Source organism: Lepidothrix coronata, unplaced genomic scaffold (genome assembly GCF_001604755.1).
Source record: "Lepidothrix coronata isolate B3197 unplaced genomic scaffold, Lepidothrix_coronata-1.0 Scaffold4, whole genome shotgun sequence".
Classification (NCBI taxonomy): domain Eukaryota; kingdom Metazoa; phylum Chordata; class Aves; order Passeriformes; family Pipridae; genus Lepidothrix; species Lepidothrix coronata.
The window spans coordinates 4,587,324-4,603,048 of NW_016690184.1; the positions used below are offsets into that span (position 1 = coordinate 4,587,324).

The 15,725-nt window shown below is 36.6% G+C and overlaps 1 protein-coding gene across 1 annotated transcript in view; it reads left to right on the forward strand.

Moving 5' to 3' along the window:
• The window catches only part of KCNQ5 (potassium voltage-gated channel subfamily Q member 5), a 283,070-nt gene that overhangs the window by 195,539 nt on the left and 71,806 nt on the right, over window positions 1-15,725 (forward strand). Inside the window, exon 3 of the mRNA XM_017825442.1 lies at window positions 12,560-12,686. Within this exon, the coding sequence (XP_017680931.1) occupies window positions 12,560-12,686 (127 nt within the window). The remainder of the gene's footprint in view (window positions 1-12,559; window positions 12,687-15,725) is intronic.

The following is a 15,725-nucleotide window of genomic DNA, read 5'->3' on the forward strand; positions in this document are numbered from 1 at the left end:
AACTCCCTATACCTACAATGATAATTATGCTTTAGCCTCCTCTGTGCACACAGCTTATGGCACTCGAGCTGTAACAGTGATATATCCCAGACAGACAGTAGAATAAAATCTACTTCAGCAACAAAATAAACCACAAGCAGCTTAAGAATCCAGCTAACACAGCAAGAAAATAATCTTTGGTGTATTGCTGATCTACAAGTATATTTACTGGCACTTTATCAAATAATAAACACAAGAGAAGTAAAACTGAGGCTGGAAAGGCAAAATCAAATCTTTTGGGGAAGATAGCCAAGAAGGAATATTATCTGGAACTGAAGGTCATTCACTGTCTTGTCCAAACTCTCTATATTTTAAGTTCATTTTCAACTAGAGCTGAAAGTTATGTGAAATTCTGGTTTGCTTCTGTTTGTTTGCTGTCATTTCAAGAAAATAAATGAAGTAATTTGAGTTGACCTATGAAGCTCTGACAAACTGAGACGTAAAAAAAAAAAGTCTTGGATCAGTTTAAATGCTTCATTTGACCTGACATAAAATATTATTTGTATATTTGATTATTTGAGAACTTTGGACTAAAACTAAGATTGAGGCTGTAGGAAAAAAAATGTCATTTTTATTTGAAGTGACAATACACCTCATTCTTTTCATAATTTTCATTTTGAATGAAGATGGAGAGATTGAAAAACATAGGTGAATTTCTGCAGGACTGGTTTTGTCAAGTCTGTTTTGTGTTTTACTCTAAAAATGGCTAGGGTAGAAATCTGTACCCACTTTGTAGGACAAGAACCTCTGAAAATGTACTCTAGGAACACATTCTGCAGGCAGAAATAGCTCCCAGAGATATAAAAGCAGACAATGTGCACAGGATGAAGCTGGTGTCTACATGTACTGTGGTCACTCACATGAATGCAAAAGGAAAGTCTACTAAGTGCTTCTAGCAATTAATATCTTTCTAGTATTTTTTTCTTCCAGCATAAAAGAAAAGTCGAAAAAGGATGTGCTTTGATTAAAAACATAGCTGCCCCATAGCAACCAAGCACACATTCAATTTTTCTCTGCTCTAGGAGAGTAAATCCATCCACAGGAACGTAATCATACAAATCCACTACAAAATTTTAAATCTGGGCAGAGTTTATTTTAAAAAGTGAGAGTGTTCAATTCAAAAAAAAGTAGCATTTTTTGGTTTAGATTGTACCAAAATTTGAATCCTCTTGCCATGCTTGGATGAAAGACTACCAGACCTGATACAGGACTGAATGGATGACTCTGTAAGACCAGCTATCAAGGCATAAAAAGAAAAACTGAATGATATTGAAAGATTTCAATTATAGACACATTTTTTAAAAAGGTAGGGTATAGACCATGTTATTGCAGTTTTGTTGAGTCTTCTTCTGAGAAAAACAGATTAACTGATCCCTGAGCTAGAAAAAAAGTGAGTTTATCAAAACTCAAAATCAGTATTTCTCAAGAAAGACTAATTTCCAATGTTTTCTTTCCCAAACTGAACCATTGCTTTGAAATTTCAAAATTCTTCATAGAAATCTCTGGAAAATTACATTAGACATAAAACACTGATGTTATCAAAGACAGAATAAGAGAGGGAATTGCAGTGTTGATAACATCAACACCTTCATGTTTTCAGTCTTTTTTGGATTCCTAGACACTAATATTATATAAGGTGATAGTATGAGCATAAAACAATTCAGCCATGTCATAATAAACCAACTGCTAGATTTGAAAATAGTCTTACCTTATGATATATTAAATATTGTGAGAAATTATTAATATTATAAAAATATTTATATATTATATTCTAATATTATAAATATTTTCATGCCTTTGCTGATTAAATTGATGCTCTCCTTTTATGTATGCAGATTTCACTATATCAGAGCCAATGTTGCTATAAAAATTTGGAGTTGATCTCATCAGAACTGCTTGTGAATCTGTGTGCAAACAGAACAGACTTACCGTTGGAAATTTAAATGCTGGATGTATTTAAAAGTTATTAGAAGAAAGTCTGACAGGCAGCAAAAACTGAAATGAAAAGGTGGAATTATTTAAAAACAGTGGATGTCCTCAAAGCAGTTATTCTTCTGTCAGGAGGAAGTGTTGGCACTCCCAGCCAACCAGCAAAGCTCTATAACAAACAAGTACACACTGTAGCTATGGAGAGAGATGAAAGTAACCATATAAATTATTTCATAACAAAGGAACACAGCACTGCACATAAAGCTCTGAATGTATCTATATATTGTCAACAATGCTGAGGATTATAAATACGCTTCCAACACATCAGAGAACAAAGATGTCTCAATACTGGCGTAAGCTTATTATTGATATGGTTCTGAGACTGGTTACATTGTCAGTAATGTTTTTTCCTTTCTTTTCTTTTATTCTGAATTAAGTAGAAATAGCCTTTGTAAAGCAAAGATTGAAAAATCACACATTGAACAGAATAGTTTTTCTATTGTAATTAAAAATGCAATATATTATAGTTCTACTGGGAAAACGTAAATGGATTTGATGACTAACGATGACTAAAACTGTGCTATTATATGTGATCTGCAATCAGGACAAAGAAAAACCTCATAACTGAATTACTTGAAGAAGGTAGGATAGGTATGAAGAGTTACCTCAAGTGCTACAGCATTCAGCAGCAAATGCAGTAGAAGGCAAGAGAGATTCAGTCACTGTCAGAGCAATTCCAGGGCAGGCAAAACTACCAAACAATTATGCTCCAACAAGAAATCTGCATTTACTGTGCAATGTTAAGATCACTGGAGTGGCCACAAGTCAATGGCTGCTGGGTGAAATACCATCCACGAAATTATTTTCCATTTCTCTGAATGAACAGGGCATGTATAGAGAAATGGGTGGTACTTTGTAGTGAAGAAAGATGGATGGAAATAGCAAAACCACAAGCAGTGTTAAATGTAACAAATTCATGACCTGGTAACAATTTTAGTATTGAAATGACTAAGTTGTAGTAAGAAAGCCAGTGTTGATTTTCTAAATAGGTACATTATATTCTGTTTTATTATTGTTATATGTTCCCATATAAGAGCTGTCACTTAGCTTGTCTTGTCAAATGGCTAAATGCAGAAAGCCAGGAGAGAAGATACTAGTGCTGTGAACAATCAATTTCTCATTCCCTTTGTTTCCCAAAACAAGGAAGATTAGCATTCAAAGGTGGAGACTGCATTTTTTAGAGGGAAAGGACCATTCACATTATCTGGAAGAGAACCTTTCAACCAGCCATTCAGGGGGCTGCTTTCTTTAGGAGAACACAGAATCTCTAGGAGGATTTTGAGATTAAGAGTGGAAAATAGGGTGGATTAGATGTTAGAGATGGGGTGTCAGGATTCGGATTAATAGGGATATAATTCTTTGAGTACAGAAAAGCATATCTCCTTTTAGGTTAATTAACACATTGTGCTAAAAGACAGAACCAGCTGTCCTTGACCTCTTTTAGAGACAAGAAAGCAACTCTACCTGCACAACTACTCTTCCATGATGTGTCCTCCTTTTTTTTTCATCTTAAGTGATAACAAGGTAACATGGGAAATCACTTCCAAGTCATAAGTGTAATATTTTCCATAGATGTAGATTTGTAATAGTTTATGCCACACCCTGCAGTATCAAATTTTATTGGCTTTATGTCAGAGTTTAATAAGGATCTAAAGTTGTTTTTGTATGGAGATCAAGAGCTACCTCCTTAAAACAGGCAACAAACACTTTAAATTGCAACACTAAAAATGGATAGATATCAAACTCTCTATCAGAAATTCAGACCTGAGCCTTGTCAAGGACATAATGATTTGCCAAATGGAAATGCAGAATATGTCCCCAGAGGAAAATTAAAGTACATGGTTATAAATAATATGTATGAAAACAAAAATCTACAGACCATTAAATATTAAACAGAAAACAATGCTAAAGAAGACTGCATATCAGTGATATGAAAGATGGAACATCCACCATCTGAGTAACAGACAGAAACTTCAGTCCAGTCAGTCACTTTGCACAGATGTGACAAAGAATGCGAAGACACAGCTTACTGCAGTCAAAATGTGAATTTTCCTCAAGTGAGAGGAGAAATTTGTTCACAAAATTTAGTTTAAAAACTGCAAAGTCAAGCAAATAAATATCAAAATATTAAAAAAATGTAAAAAATCTGTAAGGATTCAGAGCAGACATACCTACAATACAAAAATCCACACAGAGTTTAAAGTGAAGGTGATGGTAAATACATAGACACACACTGGAACTAAGTTCAATCCTGAGGACTGTGAACAGTGGATGAACTACAAAGATGAAGTAGCAAAATAAGTACTGGCCATTTTAAACTTGTAGGCTTCCATGAAGTGCCTGAGGAAAGGGTGTATGTCATGGACAGGATAATAACTTTGGTATCAAATCTGAACCAGACAGGAATTGGCTGATTGTACCGTATGAAGATATGATCACAGGAAATGTATGTCTCACAAAGATATATGTATGTTTTTGAGAGGATGTGGAAGGGGCATGTTCTTTTCTTTTTCTAAGAGACCATACTCCTAGAAAAAAGGTAGAAGGAAAAGCTGCAGAACAGTCAGCAAATGGCATGATATGTAAAACACAAGACTTGATATACTGGGTCTCAAATTGTAGTTACTGGATCAAAAAAAGAGGGGACCAAGTCAACTTTTTCACTGAACCTAAGGAACTGAATAAAAATATTGTAACCAAAGACTTGTTCAAGTAGAAGAAATGTTTGCTGAGGTAATATCTTTGAGAAACTAAATACAGGAGCAGGATTTGGAAGACTGGGTACAGTGCCTACCAAGTCCAGCTTGTCAAAAGTTACAAACTGTCAAAAAACACTTTCTTAAAGTTGTTTTCTGAAAAAGTTTGGTACTAGTAATGTCAACCAGTTTCAGGGTATATCAACTAAGATGCATACAGGTCTCTCAGTGATCAGAACATGGACAGATGGATGCCTAGAGAAGCTGTCTTAATGAGCTTTGAGAACTGGGTCATGTAACTGGAAGTTAAGTTACTGGAAAAGGTAACTTAAAAAAGAACTCTGCAAATATCATTTGCGGTCTCTGGGATTTAACAACTCTGAACATGCTGAGACAAAAGAATAAAAGAATGAATATGCTGTTCTGCTCTGCTATACTGCATGTCAAATGTTATCGATTAATTCACATACATGTGATCAGCTGTAACAATTCACCTAAACCCCTTGCATCAATACAAAATCAACATGGATGCCAGAGAATAAAAGGATTCAGAGTTCTGAGGACCATTGCATATTTCTTTTGGACAGAGAAGAGATACAAAATTCTTTACAAACTTTTCAAAAGGAAAATTTGAGAGCTGTGTTGCTACAGAGACATGTGCTTGAACGTCTGCCTCTGAACACATGACATCAGAAATGTGACTATAGCAGAAAAAAAAAATGCGTGAACAAATCACAAAGGAAATGCAGAGGCTTGGGTACAGCTGTACAGAGTGTCATTGTTAGCAATATAAGGATAATTTTAAAACCAAAGTTAGACTATTTACTGCCGATATCTCACTACAGAGAAACAAAATGTGAACAAGCACAAAGGGTAAAAAAAATTTTGGAAAATAGAAAATTATTCTATAGTGTGAGTTTTATAACTATCACCTCCTTTAGGGAGTTCTCTCAAAGGCGTAGTTGTACCTGACGCACAAACAAATGGGATGGCACAAAGCAATGAGTGCAAATTGCTGAAAAATGCCATTTAAACATTTAAAGGTGATGCAGTATCTGGGGAAGAGCAGGATAGACATGGATAAGTCAGTGTTTCCCATTGCCATTTTCCCAATTTGAAATAGGAGTTTCAGTGATCACCAGGGTGTTCCTAGAAGAACCATGTCCACCAAAAGCCAAAAGGAGTTTGGGGATCTGCTTGTCCATATGTACATTGATTGACACGGTAATCACAATAATCGTGATGGACAGTGCACCTCTGTAGCACTCATTCTTCTGGCACTGGCAGGTCCTCAGCTGTTGGTCCATGATGGTGGTGTGAAGGGGGTCTGCTGCTCTGGGAAGGCAGTACATGCTGAGGAAGGTTAGCACAGTTTCAGTGATAGGAATCGTGTGTTGTGTCTGATATGGTAAATACTTTTATTTACTCTATAAGAGATTATGAAAAACATAATTAGACGGCATCTATGTCATTCTGGTGCTGGGTTGTACTATCTGATTTAAAACTGGTTTTACTTGACATTAAAATTCTCTGCTGTTTTCTGTTGCAAGCAATAAGTAAGACTCATGACTGATGGGTGCCATTTCAGGTATAAACACAAAAACATAAAAGAGAGTTGGATAGCAGAAGTCCTATATAACATGTGGACTAAGCATATAAGTGGGATTTTAATATTATTTCAATATCCTTGTAGCTGTGTAGTAGATTAAAAGTCACAGGACTGATTTCTCAATAATCCTCTAATAGTGTAGAATCTACATGGAAAATCTTAGTCATAATTTGGAAAAGTGAGTGCAGTAAAAGTATCACATTCATTATAAAATTGATAAATGATAAAAAGGTGCATAAATTTCACTTCATGCTTATTGTGTATTGCACTGGGAGCTGAACTGGAGTCTCTGGTTGTGATTTATATGCCACTAATAGGGTCTATTCTGGGTTATGTTTTTGGATTTATGGCTGTCTCTCCCTTTGTTAAACTGCAGTTGGAAAGAACTAAAACATTAGTTTCTTAAGTCCATGTATCCACATGCAGATATATTTGTTAGCTGTTTAGACAAAGGATCTCCCGTTTTAATGCTGAACCAGGAATAACACAAATGTGTTCAATTTGTACTATTATTTTAAACTATAAAGCATGCACATATTCTTATCTGATTGTTTCTATCCGGAAAGTAGCCAGTATAACAGAATTGTCTGTAGTCCTACATCAGCTTCTGCATCATAACTATTTAAAACTCAAACCTTCCTCAAGTTTCATTGAGCAGACTAATGCTGTGCTTCCCCTCACATGCCGATAGCATCTCTTTAAAGTGTACAGCCCACTTTTGATGCTCAGTACCTGGAATCAGTAGGGTGTTGAGGTTTTTTTGCTTGAGAGAGGGATATTATTGAGAAGGTGACATGTTCTGTTCTTGCTTTAACTGAATGATGAAACAATCTCATTCTCTTTGACTATGAGTAATAAAGCATTGCTATTTGGATAGTATCAACTATTCATGTATCACCTTAAAGATATTTTTGCAGCTGGTGGCATTCTTAAACCAATCAACCATACATTAAAGTATGAGAACATGTTTTTTCTCCCTCCTTTGAAACTGATGTGGAAACACTAGACTTCTCTGATTTGGAAACACTGGACTTGCCTGTTCATGGGTTTTTAGGGAAGAAGGGATATATCCCCAGCTGTATCAGATGACGTTGCTCCTTCTGTTCCTGCTGTTGTGTTAGTGGAGCAATGCTGGCTGATTTACACTAGACAAGAATCTGTAGTGCAGCTACACTGCAGAGATGCTGTCTTCAGAGGAGAAACACTTGTGGCTCTATTAAAGCTTATTTCAGAGGATTAATTTGATTTGTTCTTGTCCATTTCTTGGGCTTCCGACAATGTCTCTTATAGACCCAGTCCTCCTATGAGTTCAACGCAGGCAGCTCTTTATGTCAGTCTGCAGTTCTTTCGTGCTACTTCATTAGCCTTTAGAATAATTAACATCACAACTTCCATAGCCGGAATATAATTAAAATAACAGCAGAGATATTGTCTTGTGGGTGAATTTCTTATAGCAAACATTAGCTCTTTTGCAAGTTGCAAAATAACCAGGAGGATCCTTGAATAGCACAAAGTGCTCAACTTTGGTAATTTTCTTATCGCAAAAATGGCTCTAATTCCCAGAAACTACAGTCTGCAGTGAAGGCACCTGGATTCATCATCAGCAAATTGTTTAAACTTTTAATAAGCTGTTATACTAAAGAGTAAGAAACTGTGATATAAGCTCTTTTTTTGCTGTCATGTTTTGCTTAGGGAAATCCTTATCATTAAAAACTACATGAAAAGCATATTAATGTAAACAATTTCAACAAATCATCTCTTGTATCCTAATTAGATGGGGGAAAGAAAGGGGGAAAATAAGTTTATGTAGCTGGATTGTACAAAGTATGCTTGATTTGGCTAATTATCAACCCTGTTGATGAGTCCTCCAGGACCTTTTGTTAACAGAAATGTTGCTCTGGATGACCTCTTATTTTCCTTTCCTGCCATATGTGTGACCTTCGTCATTCCAGTGATATAAAAACCCAGGCACACGCAGATGTAAAAAACTTAAGCAGTACTCTCATACCTGTGTTCCTCACACCAAAAGCAACTGAACTTTTCAAGCCTATATGTTTCAACCTTGCTACTCTTGTGTATGCATGGTTCCCCAAGTCAACTGGAGCTGTGTGTGTGGAAACACTTCAGAATGAAAAGTTCATTTGTTTGGATGAATTGTGCTTTCAGAAGGAAGAAGAACTTTCCACTGTGTGAACCACCATAACAGTTACTGGGGGGTGGGAACTGTGAGTTTAAATAGCCAAAAAAGTGACAGATTGTGGTAACTGTGGTGCAAGGCCAGAGGCAGCTGTGATTGGAAAAGGATGACAAGATGTGGAAAAAGCAAGAAATGCCAAAGGACAATGCAGCTCTGCTCTACATTGGAAGGGAAGTGTTGGATTTCCAGTAAATCTAAACTTGTTCATCAATTCAAATACAGCCTTGCTGAATTTTGAAGAGGCCAGGTTTATCAAGAATGCAGGATTTTCTGATTCTGATGTAAATGTTGTAACTCATATCACATAAGGAATTCCAAATTAATGCAGCTCCATCATTTATATGTAGGATAGAGATACAGGAATGCATCATTTCTACACTAGGTCTACAAATCATATGAGGTCTAATGAGATATTCTGTCACATGCCTTTCCAATTATGCTCTGATCTTCTGCTCCAATTCCTAAGGAACTAAACCCAAGTTATTTAAGTGCCTAGATTTATGTTTAAGTTTGCAAGAAGCCTTCCAAATGAAATTTAAAAAAAAATAAAAGTAGAAATCTCAATCTTGTTTGGGATTCATTCTTCCAATTTCTGTCCATAGAAACCGAAGTACCTTGTGACTATGCAGTTGCCATAGGAAAAAAGATAATGTCATTCCCTGCCCTGCATTAACCTTGACAGAGATTTGCCTGTACATTGTGACCACGTGCCCTGGTTACTAAAACACTTCTTTTTTACACAGTGGTGTAGGATTCTTTGTCTCTGTTTTTGACGCAGACCAATCTAAAATACAACAAAGCTGTCATATATACTACTGTGAAGAGTTCTGTTTCAATGCATTCACATTTTTTAGGAAAATCGTTTTCCCTTAGACTTAATTGTTATATGTATTCCCTTTAAAATCAGTTGTTCTTCGAGGAAGTAGGAGTCACCAGCATTTAAGGATCAGTTTGAAACACAACTATTTCAGGAAGTGCAAAAATAAGTGTGAAACCTCATCTACACTTTGTTCAGTGTCTTTTCTATATTAAAGGTTATAATGTACTTTAAAACCTCTAGAAATTTGATATTGGTGGAAGAAAATCATATATAGTATTGTTAAAATCAGCAATTCTTTTAACTTCCAAGTGCACAGAGCCATATTTTCTGTATTTGATCTCACTTACTGTAACTACAATGGCTCTTTTTAAAATTTACTTAGTAGCAGAAACTTTAGTTGATACTGAGGGAATATCGCCATGCATAAATTTTAATGGTGCTAGAAATTGTAACTATTTTTCTCAAGGAATGAACAGAAATATTTCACATTGTTTCTTCAAAAAAAAGTCTTATACTCTTACCCCACCAGCACAAAAAAATGCTGAGAAAAGTATCCTTTTACTCCTTTTCACTCCCAAAATAGATGTATCTCCAAGAAGTTTCTCTTTGTAGTATATGTATTTGTGTGTGAGGGACAAATAGGATTTCTGTCTCTGACATAAAACAGCATCATGTAGTACAGAGACGCTCAAGCACATGTTTTCAGCACACAATTACTTTTTTCATTTTTGTATAACTGAGCAAGCATAGCACATAGCCATACAGGTGATGAATACAAAGCTGCAAAGCACTGGTAGGAACCAGAAGAGTGAACTTCCAAAAAAATTGCCTCTTTTGTACTTCTACCATTGTGATACTAATTTAACTGAATTGTAGCTGTGGACTAGTCCTTCCAGGTTCATTAAGTACTTTCTGTTCTTGCCAGTTTTTCATCAGAGGCCCTGCTGAGGTCTAGAGTATGGTAGAGGACACACTCCTGCATGTGTGAATCATCTCTTGTAAGACGTCTGTGACAATTTCAGTGTACTTACAAAGCACATCACCCATCTGTACATATAACATGTTTTCCAGGGAAACAACAAACTTTAGTCAAATGAAACGTGATTAAATTTTAACAAGGAAAGGATTTTATTGGAAGCAAAGAATTTTCCATGCTTCACAGACCTCCTCTCCTTCAGTATCTCTTACCCCTGCACCAAAGAAGAAACTCCATTAGGAGCATCAGATGTTGGATGGCTTGGGTGCCTGCCATCAAACCCCCATAAATTCAGAGACATCATCTAACAATGTGTAAACCAGATTTCACAATCCATGATTTCACTACCTCTATAAAAGTGGTAATTAAATAACTAAAATATGTATTCTTCCTTTTTTCCAGTTGGCTTACTGTCCATTTTAGTCTTGGCCTACACAGAATTTCCTACAAGGAAATGTACCACACAGTAGCCAACTATTAAGAATTATTGTTACTATATGGGGAACTTTCTCAATTTTGTACATAATCCTTTCTGAGGCTGTGTAATAACACTGTCCATGGAATTAAGTTGAAGTTTCTTGTAGTGGAATAAAAAGAAAACATTAAACAATCACACTCATTTTTCCTTGTATTCTTTGCTAATAAAAAGTATGACATTTTCTTTAGCAATGTTTTAGCAGAGGGACATTGTTCTGCTTTTGTGATTTAGGCATTCAGCCTGGGATTTACAAAACTCAAAGGAAGACACTGAAGAAGGCTCTAAAAGTGCTTTCAATGTAATGTAGTTAAACAAGCTGACATGTTTTAGGAAGGAATATTGTGTTTTCAAATTGTTCTATGATGGCAAAAGCAATTAAATTCAAAATGTTTCAATGTACTTCCACTAATCATAACCTAGGAAAGCACCATTACATGAAACAACGTTAATAATTTGTTTGCCAATTGTTCAGGTAAGTTAATACCTGAGTAGACATTTATTGTATTTACAGCCCTATTGGCTTGTAGAGTTGTAGGGTCGCACAGTCTAAAAGCATGCAAAGTGTTTATTGGGGAAAAGTCAATATTGGATCAACTCTACCATTGCACATATTCCTCTAATTAATTTGCAGTGCTTTCTTACCAGTACCACACTAGTCCTTATCCTGCAGGAATAATAAATTAATTGACTGACAAAGAACATTTTACTTCTGGACAAGAAAATACGTTCAACTGCCAAATAAAACCCAACTTCCATCCTCTTCTTGATGAGCTGTTGAAGAAACTCCATCAAGTACTTTTCTCCTTTTGGTGAACACAAAATTTTTTATTTTGTCATTCCAAAACTCAGAACTTTATGATGCTATTCTGGAAGAGTACCTAAAATTATAATTCCATACCAGTGTGTATGTACTATATCACTCCACAGTGTATGCATTTAGATTTCCTTAGGGTATGGAGCTGAATTACTCTATTACTGCAACCCTGTTGACCTCACTATTGTCATGAAAACTTTCTTAGAAAAAAGATTGCATAAATACAGTTGATGTTATTAAAATAGACAGTCTTAAAGAAGGTTCCAATGTGAAAGAAAAGCAAGCCAAACAATCAAGGCAAGATTTATAAATACTTTCATTGACAAATTGTCCAGGGAAAGTTATGCCTGGTGGACACATTCATTTACTACCTTACAAACAATTACATGCCCATTGTGTGTAATTACACTTTCATGTATCTTAACGTACTTCTGAGAACAAATTTATTTCCTAAATGCTTCTGCATCATCTCAGTCACTTCACGTGTATATTGCAACAATGGGAACATATCTCCCAAAACATTTTGCCTTTTAACTAATTTTATGGATGTGAATATGGAACATATTCTTCACTAGTTGTCTAAATTACCTATGGTCTGACCGCAGTATCCAAAGTCTCTGAGTAGTTAGCTCTGACATTTTTTGTGTATGATTCAGTTCTTCAGTGTTTCATATTTATTAGCCACTATTAGGCAATATTTAATGGTATTCAGGTTAGACATGGACCATTCACTAGGAAGCTCTGGGGACTGTAGATGATGGGGACTGTACAAGATACTTCTTGTAGATGTGTTGATGCTTCTGGGGAGCAGGTTCCCAAGTTTGACTTGGGATCTTCAGATGCTCAGGGTGGATTGTTAGACACAAACAATGGTCATAAGTTTCCTGATGCTTTAGCGTTGTTTATCTGTAACGGGCATTTTTCTTATTTGCCATTTCTAGGAATTTGTCATGATTGTTGTCTTTGGTTTGGAATTTATTATTCGTATCTGGTCTGCTGGATGCTGTTGTCGATACCGAGGATGGCAAGGAAGACTGCGCTTTGCAAGGAAACCATTCTGTGTAATAGGTGAGTGTCGCAGCTCCAGTTTATTTTAAGATAAAAATAAACACCTTCCCCCTCCTTGTTTTGCTTCTGAATGAAAACTACTGGAATCTTTTTACAGTAACCGGCAGTAAAACCAGAATAGCTGTGTCAACTGTCATCTGCCCAAGGTTTCTCTAGATATAAAATCACAATGTCCTTGAATACCAGTCAGTTCATGTTTCCTATGTTCTCCAAAAGACATTTTGCCATGTCATGCACCTAGCCTGTATATAGGATGAATGAGGGGCTGAGAGCTGATTTGATTGAAAATCACAGGAACTGTATGTATTTAATGGACATATTACATGTCTTTTACATACATCCACAGATACCATGCATGTATGCCTACACATTATGTTCTCCTCATTTTACCTCTGTGATCAGACGTGTATGCTGCAATAAGTTTGAAAACCTACTTAGAAACACCTTTTGACAACATTGCTGGTTCTCTGCATGACAGTCCAGGTGTCTGCTCTGCAGTGACACCAGCATTGGATATAGCATACTTCTTCTACAGGTATTTCAAGAGAATACTCCTCACCTTCTTTGCCCTAGAATTTGTTAGTGAGAATGGTGAATAGGCTCACAACCAGTCAAAACCCTATTTTGAAAAGAAATCTGCAGGAAAGTAGTTTCCCAATAAAGGCAGAGATCAAGGATGTCTAAATGAGTTTATATGATAATTTCTTATTTTTCTAATGGCTTGGAGAAAATTGTTTTTACAGATCATCTGTGAAACTTCAGGTTATCAATATCCCAACTTCTCTCTCAACTTATTTTTCTCTCTCCAGCCTTTAATTTCATTTGCCTATATCCCGAAATAACTTATGGATTGGCTGGGCCAGGAAACACATTCTTCCATGCATCTCCACAGTGGCTAATACACAGAGTCACATGCTTACAATCATTAAACATATGGGTCTCTGTAAATGGTGAATAACGAGTTGTCATGTAGATGTATGCCATCCTGGTCTGAAAAAGAGTTACGCAGTTCTGTGGCATAGCAGGCCAGTACACTGGTTAGGGCTAACGGGTAGAGCAAGTTTTTTCCTTCTGCCTCATTCCCTGATAAATCCATACCTTCTCCCAGTGGAGAAGGTATGGATTTATCCATACCTTTATCCATACCTTTATCCATACCAGGTATGGATTTATCCATACCTGGGAGAAGGTATGGTAACCTTCTCCCAGTGGAGAAGGTTGCACGAGTAAGTGGAAAGGCATCACTGAATGTATCCGTCTTGGAAAGTAATACCCCATCTATGCTATTTTATTACACTATGGAAGAGGAGCAATTAGGATTGGCATTTTTGTTCAGGCAGCAGGGGAGGTGGATAGGTGCCTTACCAAGTCACATGCTTGCCCCAAGGTTTCCATGCCTAGTTGAAAGCAGAAATCATCAAACACTATCCTTCTTAGGCTATCCAAAGGCTATCCTCCTTTACTAGACTTATCATTATTACCAAGATTTTATGGTTCACTTGAAACTTTGCAGTAGTCACAGAACTACTTTGCTTTGGTCAGCACACAATTATAAGAAAGTACCACTGTTACTTTAGTAAAATTAACTTACTACAGCAATTTAGAACTTACTAGAAACACCTTTAGAGCATTTGAAGTTGCTGGAAGCATTTGACTTCTCAAGAGTGTTTTGCTGCTCTCCCAAATGCCAATGTTCAGTTCAGCTTTTGTTTCTCCTCCCTCTCCTGTCCCCACTAAACTGGCAAGTTTTATACTAGTGATTAACTTCAATTTAAGCTGTTATTTCCCAGCAAGCCTGAATAGAGGGGTCTTCCTTGTCCAAAACTCTGCATATTTAAAATACATGTAGGTGTGGTTCTTAGGGACGTGGTTTGGTAGCAGACTTGGCAGTGCTGGGTTAACGGTTTGACTCAATGACCTTCAAAGTCCTTTCCAACATAAACAATTCTGTGATTCATGGAGTGACTAGTGTAGATTTCCATCCTTTCCTTTAAACAACTCATATCTACCCTCCTACTGTTGGTGAAATAGTTCAGGCAGGTCTCTTGGCACAAACCTCCCTGAGTGTTGGAGTTTACTTCACTTGAATGTGGTATCTCCTCCTTTCTCTGGAGTTTACCTGCTCTTCTTGTTTCACCTATGTTTATGTAGGCAATCTCTGGCCTTAGAAGCACCTTTTCTGTCCCATTTGCAACTCCATCACTTGCTATCTCAATTAATTAGTAAACAACAGTCTATCGCTTGTGGATATCTTCCTATGCTGCTTCACTGGATAGAAAGGGAATGTTTTTCTGCAGCTTCTGGAAAATAAACCAATAGCTTGAACATCTTACCATTGACTATTCTGTGTCTCTCTTCTACTGATTATTTTGGTCCATTTCTGTACTTAAGTGTCCCAGAAGGGAGTTTCTGATGTTCTGATGTTCAGCATCTCTCTACATTTGATCTTTTGAGGAAAAGCCACATCATCTTGTAGCTCTTGCTACATAAAATACTTATTTGCCTGACACCTTGGCTTTGCAGTCATGGCAAAGTGTGCTGCAACAGCAAAGGTCGGCAGGCTGTGTTACCCAGAGCACAATCAGTAGGTGAAGACACACAATTATATCTCTTTACTCATCACTCATTAGACCATGTCCAAGATGTGGTGGACTGCACCCTATTTTACCCGTCAAACACCATACCTGAAAGACCTTAAAAAACTGGAGTGAGTTCAGTGAAGCCACCAAGATGATCAGTGCTGGATCAGTTGCCCTGTGAGGAGTGGGTTAGGGACCTGGACATATTCAGATTGGAGAAATGATGGCTTCAGGGGGAACTCAATTAAATCAGTGCTAAGGTCCCCTTAAGAGCACATGGCCAGTTTGGGCCTATTCCTTTTAATTATTTACTTAGCCATTCATTCAATTATACTTTCCATTTATTGTTACAGTGGAACAATAATATTTTAGAAGACTTAGTCTGTTTGTTATTAGTTAAATTTACTATATATCTCCGACAGATCTGTTCTCTCATTATTTTTGTGATTGAACATAACTT